Source organism: Chenopodium quinoa, unplaced genomic scaffold (assembly GCF_001683475.1).
Source record: "Chenopodium quinoa cultivar QQ74 unplaced genomic scaffold, ASM168347v1, whole genome shotgun sequence".
Lineage (NCBI taxonomy): Eukaryota > Viridiplantae > Streptophyta > Magnoliopsida > Caryophyllales > Amaranthaceae > Chenopodium > Chenopodium quinoa.
Window position 1 is genome coordinate 753,097 of NW_018742649.1, and position 16,089 is coordinate 769,185.

The following is a 16,089-nucleotide window of genomic DNA, read 5'->3' on the forward strand; positions in this document are numbered from 1 at the left end:
TTCTTTTCCCCTTCCTTTCCTTGTATCCAAACAAGGTGTAACTATGTTGATGATGATCTTTTATATTTTACATATTCACTATGATGGCTAGTGTGCTTTTGCAGTTGCTTGCTGAAATACAAAGAATATAAGCTTCCTCTGCTTTAATTTTGCCACTATTTCTTACCTACATATGACTATTGGTATATTGCAGAGATGAAAATACAAACATACAGCCAACGAGGGTGGTAGTTCTTGAAGAATAGACGGGAGCATTAGGAAAAAGTTCCCACGGTGCCTAAGGAAATTGTTCTGAAAAGGAGAGTAGTTGGAGCCAGGTATTGGCAGGAACTTTGATTAGTGACTTATTATTAATTCCAAATAGTCTACTTTCAGCATACCGCTATCATAAAAAACTGTTTTTCCTTTGTGTGTACATGAAGGCCAATCTGGCTCTCTTGTAAAGGAGTTGTAATGGGGTTTGTGAGGATATAGGTTTAGTTTAAGTAGTAATATGTATATTGTTGGGGAGATAATTTGTCATAGAGGAGCCTATCCTCAATGGATGGTAGGGGACATGTACTATGTTTAATTGAACAGAAATAGAGAGACTCTATTAAGAAATTTAAGATTTGCCAGGTTTTGTTCTTGAAGTTCTTAAAGAGCAGATATACTAAATTCTCTATTTTTGATGGGTTGCTTTTATAATATTTTCTTTATCTGCCGTACTGCTGAACTCATATTTTCGGAGATTGTTTGCTCTAATTGTATGGGTGTTGGTTGTTTCTTGTAGGTGACAAGCAATAAGAAATTTGGTGATTTAGTTTTTCTGGTGGATGTAAAGGCCACCTGGTTGACTATATGTGAGGGTTTCTCCTTCTAAAGAGTTGAAAGATTATTTTGCTTAGACTTTGAGGTCAAACTTAATCAATTTTGACCGTAATTTTAAGAAAATTATTTCGTTTATACTTCATATATGTGGAACTTAATTTACTTGTATGTTATTTGAATTTATTAATAATAATAAAAAAAAAATCACTTTAATTGTGAAAATTTTAAATAAAATTCATTATGGTATACCGCTAAGTTGGAGATTATGAGGAGAAATGTGAGAGGGGATTGGTGTTTCATTGAGATATATAAGTCATGTAGGTATCATAGTATCTAAGTACTACTATGCTAGAATGCTTTGTGAAGAAATGTGTTTGAGATATTATTACCTTTTTAGGTACTTCGCCAGAAAGTCATTGCTAATGTGTTTTAGATATAACTTGCCTTGTGGCCCGTGCAATGCACGAGATATTTATAGGTGTACAATATAATTTTTTACTTTATTATATATTTTAACTGAAAAATGAATAGTTTAGTTTATAAAGGAGAAGACAAGTGAAATTAAATATAATTGTAGAAGATATTAAGTTAGGGGAAAATGAATCAAATAACATTCATACATGTATTGAATTAAAGCTAGTTTAAAAATATGAGGAGATGATGGTTTGTGTTTTTAAATACTATGTATAGATGTATAGATTGCCTTTTTAAGTAGCGTTTGTTTCATTTCCTGATATTGACAAACTTTTCTGCATCATCTGTTCACTGATTTACTAGTAAAAAATGAGAATCTGGCAATTTAAACATAAATATGATAGTTAGAATTGTACCTTTATTACATTCAGTTTGATGCTATTTTAAAATAAATGTGTTGGGTCATATTAGATCTTATTACAGCACCTATGTACACTTCCTTATAAACTTATATACCAGTAATACCACTGATGAACAGAATTAGGGAAAATCAGTGGCTAGTTTTATTAGTCTCTGGTCATCTTCTGTTGAAAAAGAATTGTTGCCTGTTTATGTTCTTTTTTATGTACAGAAGATTTGATAGGTGATTATTGATTAAGAAGCTATTATGGACAGCAAAACGGGAACATAGCTGTTGAAGCAGCTCCTTTGGTATTGTTATTGCTTCTCTGATCAAAGGAAATGATGGAGGAATGACTGCAATAGTCACCCGTCTCATTCCTTGGACCCGGGTTTGCTATTCGCCCATTTAGCTTCAAAATGGATCCACATTGTCTTGGCTGTGTTTGGTAAAAGACTTTAGAAACTACTAATTCCCCATCTTTTTCTTCTTCATCGACACCCAAATGATATTGATGCATAACCCAGTTAGTCTTTTGGGGTTTCTTTTGCTTGCCGTAATTCGTGTAGAGCACCAAGATCTTTTTGTATCCTCTCACTCTACCGTTGATGAGGACGGGTCGGGTCTTGCCTGTTTTATGCCACCTTGTCTCGCTGCCATCCTCTTCGGTGTGGACCTTCCTTCTCTTTCTAGTACCTGTAGTGTATGCTTTGGAAGGTCGGTGGAAGAAGTGACGGACTTGTCCGTCATTTTTTACTCCTGTAAGATGTCATGCTAAATCATTATGCTCGTGCAGATTAAATTATAGATCGGATCACTTTAGACTAGGTCGGATTGGGCAGATTAAAAGGGGTTGTGCATTGTAAATATGTGGCTATATATATATATATATATATATATATATATATATAGATATATAATTATTGCTTAGTATACATCAATCTCTCTCCCTAGTTAGTTTTTGACACCAAATGGACAAGACAAATAGACGTTTTGCCAACATATACACACTCACCAACCCCTCTGCATCTATACAATTGAATAGAAAATAAGTCTTTGTTTTCCCAAAATAGACTTGAAAAGGAAGTTGCATCAACAGTTATGTAATTACCATGCATTCTATTTCGTGTTCAATAAATCAATGCATTGACATTAGACTAATATCTTTGATGGGTACTGATTAATAAACGAGGCACAACTATTGAGTATTGACTATAACATGTAATGTTTCCAATTGAAGTCACATGACAATTTCTAGACATATTTTTATTCTAATACTTTGATTATCACCAGGTTACTTGTTTTCTTTTGATTCGGAGGAAACCTTTTGGGTACATAGTTTTGCTTGTTAACGGTGGAAAATAATTTGGAAAATTTGTCAAAAATAAAAAGACCTTTAGCCGGTTTTTCAAAAATAAAACGATCATTGAATTATTTCAAAATAAAATGACTTTTGACATAAATCTGCTTAAACTAAATTGAACAAAAAGTCAGCAACCTTTTTAAAAGGTTAAACTCGACACGTGTTATATTGTGATTGACTATGACATTTTTTTTATATTAATTTCTTTCTTTTGAAAAAATTGATTTTGTTTCTTATAAAAAATTAAAAAAACTCCCACCCTTATCCCGTTTAGCCCCTCCACCCCTTTTTCGTTCACTCCATACCTATCGTCGACCACTTCGCCCTTCCCGATTGTCGAGCAGACCCCACCCCTCCTTGTTGTTCGCCGCCGAAAGTCCCCCTCACCCAACCCCGACGCCCTTCCACCTAAATAAGAAGCCCCCACCTCTACTATTCCGAAACCCAACCCTCAAACGATGTTCACCACTAAACCTAAAAATTGGTGGACGTTGTATTGCTTTCGAGGGAGGGTAGGTGGGATTTTGGGTTTCGTAACCCCTATCGAAGAATTTCGCTCAAAGGGTTGGGTTGGGTTTACCGGGGAAGGGGGGTTGGTGGGGTTAGCGTCAGAGTGGTCTAGGTTGGTGGCTACCAGGGAAGGGGGCTTTTGACGGTTAGGAGTAGGGGTGAAACAAATTCGGGTTAAAACCGAACCGAACCGAAAACCGAACCGAATAAGAAATATGGTTCGGTTTTTTTTTGAAGTGGTTCGGTTCGGTTTTAAAAAAAAAAAAAAATTCGGTTTTCGGTTTGGTTTCGGTTTGAGGAAATGGAAAACCGAAAAAAACCGAAAACCGAAATTTAGGCCCAGATTTACCCTAAGTATATAAGGAAAAAAAACCCCTAACCCTCATTCTCTGATTCTCTCTCCTGACTTCCTCAGTTCCTCGCCTCTTACCCTACCCTCATTGCGAATTTCTCAGTCTCTCACCCTCACTTTCTCAGTTTCTCAATCATCTCTTTTGTGTTTATCAGAATTCTCACTCTCCATCGTTCACCGGCACTCGTTCAGGCGTTCACTGTGACACCGTCCACCGTCCAAAGGTATGCTTTTAAGTTTTGATTATGCTTGATGTTCATATTTTTTTAGGGTTTTAATTATGATTAGTGTTAAATGTTAATTACGAAAATCTGCAAATTACATGTACAAATATGTTAAACATTCTGATTAGGGTTTTAATCTATGCTTGATGTTCATATTGCGATGTTGTTTCTGAATTTTCTATTCTGTACAAATTAGTAAAACATTATGAATTTTCTGGTATTTTGATGCTTCGGGGTTTTGGTCTATTCAAGGGTATTTTGGGTTTTGGTCTAGTAAAACATTCTGATTAGGGTTTTGGTCTAGTAAAACATTCTGAATTTTCTGGTATTTTGAAGCTCTATTCGATTGGACTCTGTTGAAGATTGTTTCAGATTATTAGTTAGTTATTAATTCAAGGGTTCGCATGATTAATAGCATTATCATTGTCTTGATAAGTGTTTATTAGATTGTTGATCTTTGTTATTATTGTTAATTTTGATTTTACTTGTTTTGGGTACAGTTAGTCAGTTAGTGCTTAATTTGATTGTTTTTGGGTGGTGGGGTGGAATCTTAGGGGGCTAATTATTATTGCTAAATTGTTATTGTCTTTGGTGCAGTTAGCCAGTTACTACTGATTTTGTTTATTAGGGGTATAATTATTATTATTGGTACTGTAAGTCTCTTTTTTTTTTATAGGACTATAAATTCATTGTAATTCTTACTAAAATAAATTAACTACAATTCAAAAATATGTAACAAAACTAACAAAACCCAATATTAACTTAATTTCATCTAACAACAATTGTTAATATAATATCATAATAAGTTTTGCACCAAGCCCTCATAAACAAGAAAACAGTTTGCATGACTAATACACAACGACCCCAACCTATTATTCCCTTTAAAAGATCCAATATTCTTAATTTATGAGTTTGCATGTATTCTTACAGATTGTTATTCAACCACGAATTATTGAATGACAACCAACGTGGGTGGTGTTCCTGACCAGCCTCAATCCGAACATGAGACTGACCAAGTCTCTCAAAATCAGAAAAAAGAACAGGGAGCAAAAAGGAAGAGGATGAAAGAACGCTCTGAAGTTTGGGAGCACTTTGATAAAGAAGACTTACCTTCTCGAATGCAGGCAATTTGCAAGTATTGTGGGATGAGCTACAAGTGTGTGGCAAAGAAAAACGGCACTAGTGTGTTATGGGCTCATATTTCGCGATGTCGTAAGTATCCCTTTAACACCCCTAAAGATTCAAAACAAAGTTTGCTTTCATTTAAAAGTTCTAAAGAACCAAGTGGTGGTACTAGTGGGTTGACATACCACAAATTTGATGCTGGTAGTATTAGAAAAGCTTTGTCATTTATGGTGATTGTTGATGAACTTCCATTTAAGTTTGTTGAAGGTATAGGTTTTAGACATTTTTGTGGTGTAATAGAGCCTAGATTTAATGTTCCTTCTCGAATTACAGTAGCCAAAGATTGTTTTGAAACATATTTAACTGAAAAACGAAAGCTGAAAAATGTGTTAAAAAGGTGTAATTCAAGAGTTTCTTTAACCACTGATACATGGACCTCTATACAACAAATCAATTACATGTGCTTGACTGTCCACTTTATTGATAATAATTGGAAATTACACAAAAGAATTCTGAATTTTTGTCCTATTTCTAGTCATAAGGGTGATGATATTGGCAAAGAAATTGAAAAGTGTTTGCTTGATTGGGGGCTTGAAAATGTCATGTGCATAACAGTTGATAATGCTAGCTCAAATGATACTGCAATTGGGTATATGAGAAGGAAAATAAATGGGTGGAAAACTGGGGTTCTTAAGGGTCGTTTCCTTCACATGCGTTGTGTTGCACACATTGTCAATTTGGTTGTTTCTGATGGGTTGAAAACTGTTAATGAGTCGGTTCAACGTGTTAGGCATGCTGTTAGGTTTATCAAACAATCTCCTGCTAGGTTGGAAAGGTTTAAAAAATGTGTCTTAGATGAAAAAATCAACACAAAAAAGGGATTGTGCCTTGATGTGCCTACTAGGTGGAACTCCACCTATTTGATGTTGAATGCTGCTATTGAGCTTCAAGATGCTTTTGAGAGGTATTCTGGGGAAGACCCTCACTATGTAGTTGATTTGAATGAGAGGGATGGTAAGGGTAGCCCAGATTCTGATGATTGGAATAATGTAAGAAGACTTTCTGAATTTCTACAAGCCTTTTATGATCTGACCTTGCATGTCTCTTGCTCTTTATATGTCAGTTTGAATTTGTTTTTTCATGAATTGGTGAGTGTTGCTGTACTTATGAAAGATTTGGTTTCAAGTGATGATGTGGATATGTGTCTTATGGCTTGTAGAATGAAAGAAAAATATGAAAAGTATTGGGGTGATCCAGAAAAAATAAACCTCCTGATTTTTATTGTCGTTGTCCTTGATCCTCGTTATAAGCTTGATTATGTTGAGTGGATGATAACTGAAATTTATGACCCTATTGTTGCATCAAAGTTAGTTGATAATGTGAAGGTAGCTTTGAATGCTTTGTATGAGGAGTATCGTGTTTCTTCTGGTAATGATGTGAATAGGGAGGAAGTATCTTCAAGTAAGGATGGCAAAACTCCATTGAGTCCCAAACATAAAAAGATTGAAGTCTTAAAGAGTAAGTATAAGAAACACAAGTGTGAGAGAAATGGAGATGCAAAAATAGAGTTAGACAAATATTTGGAGGAGGATACAGCGGAGGATATTGATGAATTTGACATTTTGAGCTGGTGGAAGTTCAATTGTTCAAGGTTTCCTACTGTGGGGAGAATTGCCCGTGATGTTCTTGTTGTCCCTGTTTCGACAGTAGCTTCTGAGAGTGCATTCATTCAGCACTGGGGGCAGGGTTCTAGATCAGTTTAGGAGCTCATTAACTCCTCGAGTTGTAGAAGGTCTTGTTTGTGCTCAAAATTGGTCACGTGCTTCACCATTTCCAAGTATTGAAGAATGTTTAGAGGAAGTTGAGCTTCTTGAAGAGGGTAATATATAAGAACATCTAATCATAATTTACTTATTTTCATTATGTGTATATATTTTAACTTGGTTATTTTTGTTATGAATTATGATAGACTTGAAGAATATGGCAGTTGGTGATGCTGATATTGATGAAGTGCTTGAAATAATAGACTGATGTGGCTCTTTGCTCATTGCTGACTTGTTGTTGCCACTTGCCAGACTTGCTACTGCCTTGCTCTATCACTGCTACTGCCTTAGTCTATGCTGCTGAGTGCTGACCTGCTTTTGCTGCTGACCTGCTGTTATGATGCTGCTGATGCCCTGCTGCTTGTTGCTACTGCTGTTAAACAATTTTTTTACTGCCTTTTAGAACTTGGTCTATGCTGCTTGTTGCTACTGCTGTTAAACAATTGTTAAAGTTGTAATGTTGAAACAATTTTTTTTTTTTTTGGATGAAGTGTTGAACTTTTAAAACTTTGAATTATAACTTTGAAGTTTTAGAACTTGTTAATGTTGTTTAAATCTCATTAAGCATTTATGCTACTACATATGTTGATGAATATAATATTTATATGATTTAAGCCCACAAAAATTGGAGATTAAAGCCCAAATAAACAAGGCCCAAAAAAATTCGGTTTGGTTCGGTTTTTTCTTTTGAAACCGAAATTTATATGGTTTGGTTTGGTTTGGTTTGGTTTCAAAAGTAAAGTGGTGCGGTTTGGTTTCCAAAAACCAAAAACCGAATTAGGGTGGTTCGGTTTCGGTTTGGCCTATAAACAAAACCGAAAACCGAACTTTCACCCCTAGTTAGGAGGGGTGGGAACAATTTGGGTTGGTTTTTTTTATTTTTATTTTTGAATCAATTTTTTTAAAAGATTAGTGTAATTTTTATTAAAAAAAAATCATTGTGATACGTGTCACAATAAACCATTAAACATATAATTAAGGGGGATACTAAATGCAGGGATTTAATCCTTTTTACTTTTTAAAAATAATTAAAATAAAATCCTGTACAACCCTAACTACATAATCATCCCTGCTGTTTAATTTACAACCATATTCTAACGTATTCAATCTAGATTCATATTTAATATTCAATACTATACAAATTCATAAGCAATAATGAAGTGCACTACAACATTTTTTTAAGGTATGAAAATTATGTAATGTAATAGATGAACAAACAAACAAAATAAAATTGGAAAAATTAGAAAAAATAATCCCAACTTTCATCAATTTTGGTACAATAATCCCAACTTTGGATTATTCTAGAATAATCCGAACTTTAGGGGGTCTTCTTTTTCTTCAATCCCAAACCGGTCAACAAAAGCCAACAACCTTTAATAAGAGGTCACCATGACACGTGTCAGCTTGTCATTGGTCCAAAAATAAATTAAATTAAAAAAATAAATAAATAAATTAAAAATCAGAAACTAAAAAAAAATAAAAAAAAATAAAAAACTTCCCTCCCTCAAAACCACCAGCCCCCCACCCAAACCACCCCATCCACCAGCCCTCCCCCACCCCTTCCACCAGATCCCACCCGAAAACACCCCCCACGCAGCCGAAAAATCGCCCCCACCCCCCGACCACCACTCCCCACCTGCCGAAACACCTCCCCCACCCTTCCCCCACCCACGAAACCCCTCCCTCCTCCCGTAAAAACTCCCCCTCTCCCCTTGAACTCGAAACCAATCTCCCGCCTTTGAACCGTCCCGTAAAAATTGGGGAAAATTGGGGGGTGTAGTAGATTATGCTGAGAGAGATTGCGCAGGAGGGGGAAACGGCAAGGGGCTCAATTTCCGGCGTTTTCGAGGGTAAGGGAAGGGGAGGGGGGAGGGGTTTCGTGGGTGGGGGAAGGGAGGGGGAGTGGTGGTCGGGGGGTGGGGGCGATTTTCCGGTTGCGTGGGGGGTGTTTTCAGGTGGGGTCTGGTGGAAGGGGTGGGGGAGGGCTGGTGGATGGGGTGGTTTGGATGGGGGGCTAGTGGTTAAGGGGGAAGGGGTGGGTTTATGTTTTGTTTTGTTTTTTTTTTTTTTTTAATTTTCAAAGTTTTTTTTTTAATTTTGGACTAATCATATACTGACACGTGGCTTTTGAAAAACATATAAAAAAAATTAACCTTCTCAACAGGTAACCGATCATAAGGACTGAAGAAAAAAAGAAGACTCCCCCCAAGTTCGGATTATTCCAGAATAATCTAAAGTTGGGATTATTGTACCAAAATTGATGAAAGTTGGGATTATTTTTTCTAATTTTTCCAATAAAATTTCCATCTTATACCGCTAAGATTTTCGAAGGTCTCTAGCACCCCCCTATAGATTTCCGGGGGTCTCCAATGCCTCCCGGCTCAGATTTTTGGGGGTCTCCAGTACCCCCCGGATAAGATTTCTGGGGGTAAATAGTACCCCCCGAAAAACATAGACGGGGTACTTCAAAAGAAAATTTACAACAATTCAACAAAAAAAAAATTAAACAAAAAAAATAAGATCGGATGATTTATGAGCGGTGAACGACTTTTTCGTCTTTAGGGCTCAGATTGAAGAATTTTAAGAGAAATGGTGAAATGAAATGAATTAAAAAATGGTGATTCCCGTAAAAAAAAAATGGTGATTGAAATAATGAATGAAATGAAAAAAATTGGCGAGTAAATGAATTGCAAAATAAAAAAAAATGTAAAAACCAAAATCCCGGTGAAATAGCGAATCAATTTTTTTCATTTTGGAAAAAGGTATTTCAGTCTTTTTATTATTTTCGTATCATTAATTAATTTCTGTATTTAGGTTATTTTGTACTGCATTAGTACTTGCGATAATTAATTAATCACATTCTATTTTGAGCAGATGTATGTCAAAATTTTGATTTGATAATAATCAAAAAGTCAATTTAGTTTTGGAAGACAACCTAAATTTTGTTTTATTTTTGACAATTTTTTTTAAAAAAATTTCATGGATGTTTCAATGGTGAGGAACATATTTCTTTGAAAAGAAAGAAATGCCACATTTCTTCACTACTCCTAACTAGGGATGTCAATGGGGCAGGGCGGGTTGGATGTTGGTCTTTCCATCCCCATCCCCACCTAACATTTTCATACCCATCCCCATCCCAATCCACGCGGCGGGTCTAATATTCATCCCCATCCCCGCCCCGGTGGGTACAACTCGAAAACCATCCCCGCCCCACCCTCTACATGGATATCCATCCCCACCTTATCCCCACCAAAGACCCGTCTAATCCCCACCCAAGACCCACCTTATCTCCGTCTCTCAAATACACATTCCTACATAATTAATACGGATTTGTAACTCTTTTCGACCAAAAAAAAAAAAAATAATTCACAAAATCACAAATTTTTTATATGTGGCTGGCCATATTGTGTGACAAGCCACATTAGTTTTTTTATTTATTTATTTATTTAATTTTTTTTTTTTTGAAAGAATGGTCAGGGGTTACTTGGCTAGTCAGGGGATACTCACTCGATTAAGGGTTACTCGATCGGTCAGGGGTAACTCGATCGGTAAGAGTTTACTGGATTGGTCATGGGTTACACAGTCGGAGGTTACTAAATCGGAGGTTATTTGGTCAGTCAAGGGTTACTCGTTTAGGGGTTACATAATCGGTCAAGGCCTTAAAGATTACATGGTAAGGGCTACTCATGTGTTAGCTGGCCACACAAATTTTTTTTTTCTATTTTTATACAATAGCTGAACATAGAAAAACACATAAGAAAGCTAAAAGGGGAAAGGGGAGCTAAACAAAGTAAAAAGAAGCCGACATTGGTTGGCAAGTAGGTGAGCTTGATGAACATCCTCTCTTCAAGATTGCACAGTATTGGAACAAGCGACCTAACTTCTTAATTTCTTAGGTCGTCCAATGAGTTTCCGCAGGAGCCATTTTCTTATGTAAAAAGGAGTTCACTAATAAAGCCGAACCTGTATGGATAGTAACTGATTGATGCCTACAATTAAGACTCCAACGCAAGGCGGAGAGGCATGCAAAACCTTCTCTGCTTGAAGCTGGGTTGGTGTTACGCTAGGAGAGGGTTGGTATTACCCTAACCTCATTATGAGGGTAATGATTTCTTCACGCATCTCTCTCCCTTTCTCTCATGTAACAACTAAAAACACCTTCTCTTCCTGTAGTAACACCTCTAATTACTTACTTTTTTTCCTCGTTTGAATTTTATTACCTCTTAATCAATTAATCGAAGCATATCCTTAGTCTCCGTTTTTAATTTTTGAAAGGCTTTCATCGGACTTTACTAGTGGAAAGCCCAATCTTACATTTTTAAAAGTTTTTGCTTTTTGTTTGTTTTTAGCTTATAATAAGGAATTATTGACATTTGCTACCAGCGAAAGTCCCTCGTGTTACATTTGCTACCCGTTAATTTTTTTATTTTCTTTTGCTACCACCCAAATCTCTAAAATATTTATTTCACTACCAACTGACTTACGCCGTTACTATTTCCATTAGTTGGGTTTAGCCACCGTTCAACCACCTTGCAGTCACCCCTCCACCTCACTGCCACCCCTCCACCTCACTGCCACCCTCCCCTCAACTGCCACCCCTCCCCCTGCCGGCGTCGGTGCGAACCCACCTCCTCCCTTTCCCCCACCCCTACGCAGCCCCCCTTCCCCTTTCCCCGTTCTCGCTGCCCCGACGCCCACCCCGAACCAAAACAACCCCTTTCCCCTTCCCCCCATTTAAAAACATATGCATTGCACTCTTTTGTTTATAAAAAAAAGATCATTGATAATAACAATAATAATAATTATCACATTGTACCCCAAACCAGGGGCGGAGCCACCCCGGGGGGGCTGGTGGAGGCTTGGCCCTCGTGGCCCAACTGCAAGTTTCTTTAATGTTAAAAGCTGCCCCCTTAAACAATTATTATAAACAATGAATTTGCATAAAAATAGTGCCTTGTAATCTATATCTCAGCTGTAGGAGTGGTCATGACACGGCCCATTGGCAAGAAGGTCCCAAGATCGAATTATTTATTTATTTTTTTATCCATTCAACCTTTCTTTTTGTTAATTTTGCAAAGTTCCTATTTATTAGTTTGGTTTATTTGTTATTCCAATCATTCATATTCTTAATTGACTTAATTGTCTAGCGTAGCGTAAATTTAAATCTAGTATTAGCTAATAAATTTAATATTTGATAACAAAATGGTTTATTTGAAACCATACATTGAATTTAATCATAATAATACGTATAACCTATTAGCTAACAACATTTGTTTTGTTATACATTTTTTTGGTGTTTAGAGAGCCACAAGGGCGGGTGATGAGAATCGATCCTAGGATCACCTAGAACTGGGAGGGGAGCTCTAACCACTTGAGCTATCCCTCACTCTCATTTGTTTTGTTATATATTAGTAAAAAAAAGTTATCAAAAAATATAGTCGAAACTAATTTATAATAATGAAACAGATAATTTGGAACTGAAAACATATATAATATTATAAGTCTCGAACCCTATAGATTTTAATTCCTGGCTTCGCCCCTGCCCCAAATGCTTTGAGTCATAGTAATACATGCAATTTCTCAATATAATATAACGCAACATACATATGTTTATTACAGACCACAAATTGGTTTATGTACTGTATCACAAAAAGATTGTTAAATTAAACTTTATTAGTTACCTGGTAATTTTTCAGGGTGGGTGTAACAAATCCCATTTTCTCCTTCAAGCGTTGGTATAAACTCATCAATGAGAGGATGTAATCCATGAAACGGCGATTCATCATTCGGCCTCACCTTGCCCTCTAAATGCCGAATTATTTCTTGGTCAGTTGGATCGAATCTAACTCCCGCTGGTAAACCCGGCAGGTCATTTATCTTAGCCTAATAACAAGTACATTCATGTAAATCAATAATAATAAAAATATATATATATATATTGTTAATCAGTAATTAATTAGTACACATACAAAAGTACATACTTCTTCCGTTACTAAATAATTAAATTGATTATACCTGTTGTTGACATTTGATCTGGTGACCGCATGAAGGGCAAGACTTAACTGATCTTGCAGTAACGTTATTAGTGTTAAGGTTGTCATTGCTTGGCCTCGACGACGTTGATGATGGAAGGGAGTTATTCTTCTCCACCGTTTGAACGTCGGTGACTTCGTTGCACCAAGTCATACTTCCGTGTGTAAATTAATAAGTTAACCTCTCTAGATTTATCTACTTCTCATGAGCTCCCCAGCTTAATAAGCTTTATGAAGTTTTTAATTCGCAACAAGGATCGAACAATAAATTAAGTAAACGAATACATGTATAAGCTAGCTTATAAAGCTTTATCTTTCTTTTGATGATAATAGTGTGTTCTAAGAAGGAAGGTATTCAATTCTCCGATAACCCTTTTTAATAAGTAAGGTAGAAGAATGGAAATAATAAGTGGTTTTGCACAAGATTTAGGAGCTTTTTTGAAGCATAATATGATAATAAGTTAACCCAAAAAAAGTGGGGGAGTAAAAAAGGGGAAAATGTTTTGCTTGAATCTTAAGTTTGTAATATATAAGCTTATTAGTTTGTGAAAAAATAATGTAGAGAAGTCTCTTTTAACACTATCCTAAGACAAAGTTATTTGTTTTGTTAAAAACTAGACGTAAAGAAGCTGAAATATATAGTATATAAATTTAGTGAAGACAGCAAAAGATTTAGGTATAGTGTGTATAATATAATACTAAAATATATTTGTAAGTTGAGTGATAATTGGGCAATCTATTGTTTGTATGATGAATAAGATTTTAGTTCCTATGTCATGCTATAGAGTGTACACGAAGTAAGTGACATGAATAACACAAGCAATAGTATATTTATATTTGCATCTAATTTGGAGTATGAAGTTTATATCTAACAACTACCAATAAAACATATTTCTTCATCTACACATTTTATTTTTCAAGCAAGAAATCTCACTCTTCATTCACTTCACTCAAACAACTACAGAAATCCAAAAAAAAAAAAATTACTCCTCCATTTTTAAATACTTGCTCCAGTTCTATTTTTTTTGCACTATTCATTTGTCCTACTTTGACTAATGTTTATGATTTATACATAAGAAAAAATATAGTCTTGTGGGTACTTGTTGGAATCATCTCAATGAATAGATTATTAATTTTCAATTGTTAGAATTTATACTTATTGATAATTAAAGATATTAGTGATTAAAGTTTAGCATTGGCATGCGTGTCTAAGAGAAATGAAGCAAGTATTTAAAAACGGAGGGAGTACGTTTTTATTTATTTGTTTATAGAAATTATAAGCATCATTAGGTAGAATAGTTAAAAGACATTTCTATTTCAAGTTAGTTTGAGCGTAATCTATGTTGTGTAATAGATTAAATGAAAAAATATCTTCCTTAACATGAAAGTGTTTTTAAATTTGTAGTTGATGAGTGCGATTATCAGTTTTGTAATACTCTCAAGCTCGTCGGTTAGTATTACTAGTTGTTTATTTGGTTTTTATTTATTTATTATTTTTTTTTTTTTTTTTTAATATTACTTTGATAATAAAACATAAGAAGTTGACCAATAAAGGCATTAAGAGAATGGCCTTTAAGGAATATGATACAATACCTTGATTTGTTTAAAAATAATAATTACTAGTTTTGTGACCCGTACGATACCCGGGTTATTTATGGAATTTTAAGATAAAATTATATTATAATTCAATTTAATTGATTGAAAATAGAATTCTAAATTAACTTTTTTTTTCTACAAAGTCTATCTTTATTTATCCAACGTGGTACGACACTTGGCGAAAAGTTAAAATGCTATACGATGTTGTCTTGTGGCTTAATTATAAGTTTATTATTTGGTATTTTATCGAAAATAAAACTCTAAACTAACCATCTTATTCTAAAATTCTATCCTAATTTGCTTGAAAAAAGAATTTTTAACTAACTTTTTTATCTTATGAATCTATTTTAATCTATCCAAGGTGGCGCGACACTTGGCGAAAAATTAGAATGCCAAGTGTCACAATTTCGTGACCTGACTAAAAGTTTAGCTTTATATATTAGTTATATGATTATATATTTTTTTAAAATTATTATTCTTATATGTTCTTTGTATTAATTTTGACCCCAATTATCTACAATTTTTTCACTGTATAGCCCCGAATTTTCAGTTTGTTCACCATATATATACTCCCATAATTTTTCGAATACAACATAATATACCTTTTGAAAAAATTAGGGATTTTGGCGGCTATTTTTTGGAAAGAGTTTTTACGTACAATTGGACATAAATGTATTAAATGTTGTATAACCGGCTATTCTATTATAACTATTTGCATATAAGCGATAAATGTGTTAGATGTTGTATAACCGTGTAATATTTTTCAAAACTTTAGTACTATTAATTTAGATTTAGTGAGGAATGACAAATATATCAAGTTCTAGAAATATAAGTGTTTGATATATATATATATATATATATATATATATATATATATATATATATATATATATATATATATATATTGAGAAGAACAATGTTATACTACTACTTAGGAGTACTTATTAGGGAAATGTATTAATGAGAAAAAAAACAAAGCTTCTTAATCTTATATATGAGGGTAATATGTAAACAAACAATTTTATGTAAGAAAAAAAAGAGTTTAATTCTTAAATGTAACGTATAAATGGGGCAAATATGTAAATATATGCACACTATTCATAAGAGCTCTCTTATACATTGGATGTCTTTTAATGACTAAGGATCCTAAACTCTGCTGCACTACAAGAAAAATTGTCTTTTCGTAGCGATTATTTTGTAGCGATTGTACATTCGCTACAATATGCAAGTATGTTTGTAAAATAATTAAGGAAATCATATCATTTTACAATCACCATGGTTTTCCCATGTAAAATTGATACGGAAAACATAATAATACATATCCACACTATATTTGCACATTTATAAAATAATGAGAAATCGCATCATTTACAATCACCACTAAATCCCAAAAATCGATATGAAAAGCCTTTCTACACTAGATATATGGCAACAGGGGAT

At 34.6% G+C, this 16,089-nt stretch overlaps 1 protein-coding gene across 1 annotated transcript; it reads right to left on the reverse strand.

The window, feature by feature from the left end:
* Positions 1-1,583: 1,583 nt before the first annotated feature.
* LOC110721971 (NAC domain-containing protein 73-like) lies at positions 1,584-13,668 on the reverse strand. The gene is made up of 3 exons (XM_021901202.1): positions 13,037-13,668; positions 12,703-12,904; positions 1,584-2,383 (listed from the first exon to the last, which is right to left on the reverse strand). Exons 1-3 carry the CDS (start codon positions 13,205-13,207, stop codon positions 1,890-1,892), a joined length of 867 nt encoding a protein of 288 aa, XP_021756894.1. The 5' UTR covers positions 13,208-13,668; the 3' UTR covers positions 1,584-1,889.
* Between the last annotated feature and the right edge of the window lie 2,421 nt (positions 13,669-16,089).

Excerpts from the sequence above, each read along its gene's own strand:
- LOC110721971 (XM_021901202.1), bottom strand. The coding sequence starts at position 13,207 with ATGACTTGGTGCAACGAAGTCACCGACGTTCAAACGGTGGAGAAGAAT. Across the intron at positions 12,905-13,036 it reads AGATCAAATGTCAACAACAG|GCTAAGATAAATGACCTGCC; the intron begins GTATAATCAATT and ends ACTTGTTATTAG. Across the intron at positions 2,384-12,702 it reads CCACCCTGAAAAATTACCAG|GAGTAAAAAATGACGGACAA; the intron begins GTAACTAATAAA and ends GACATCTTACAG.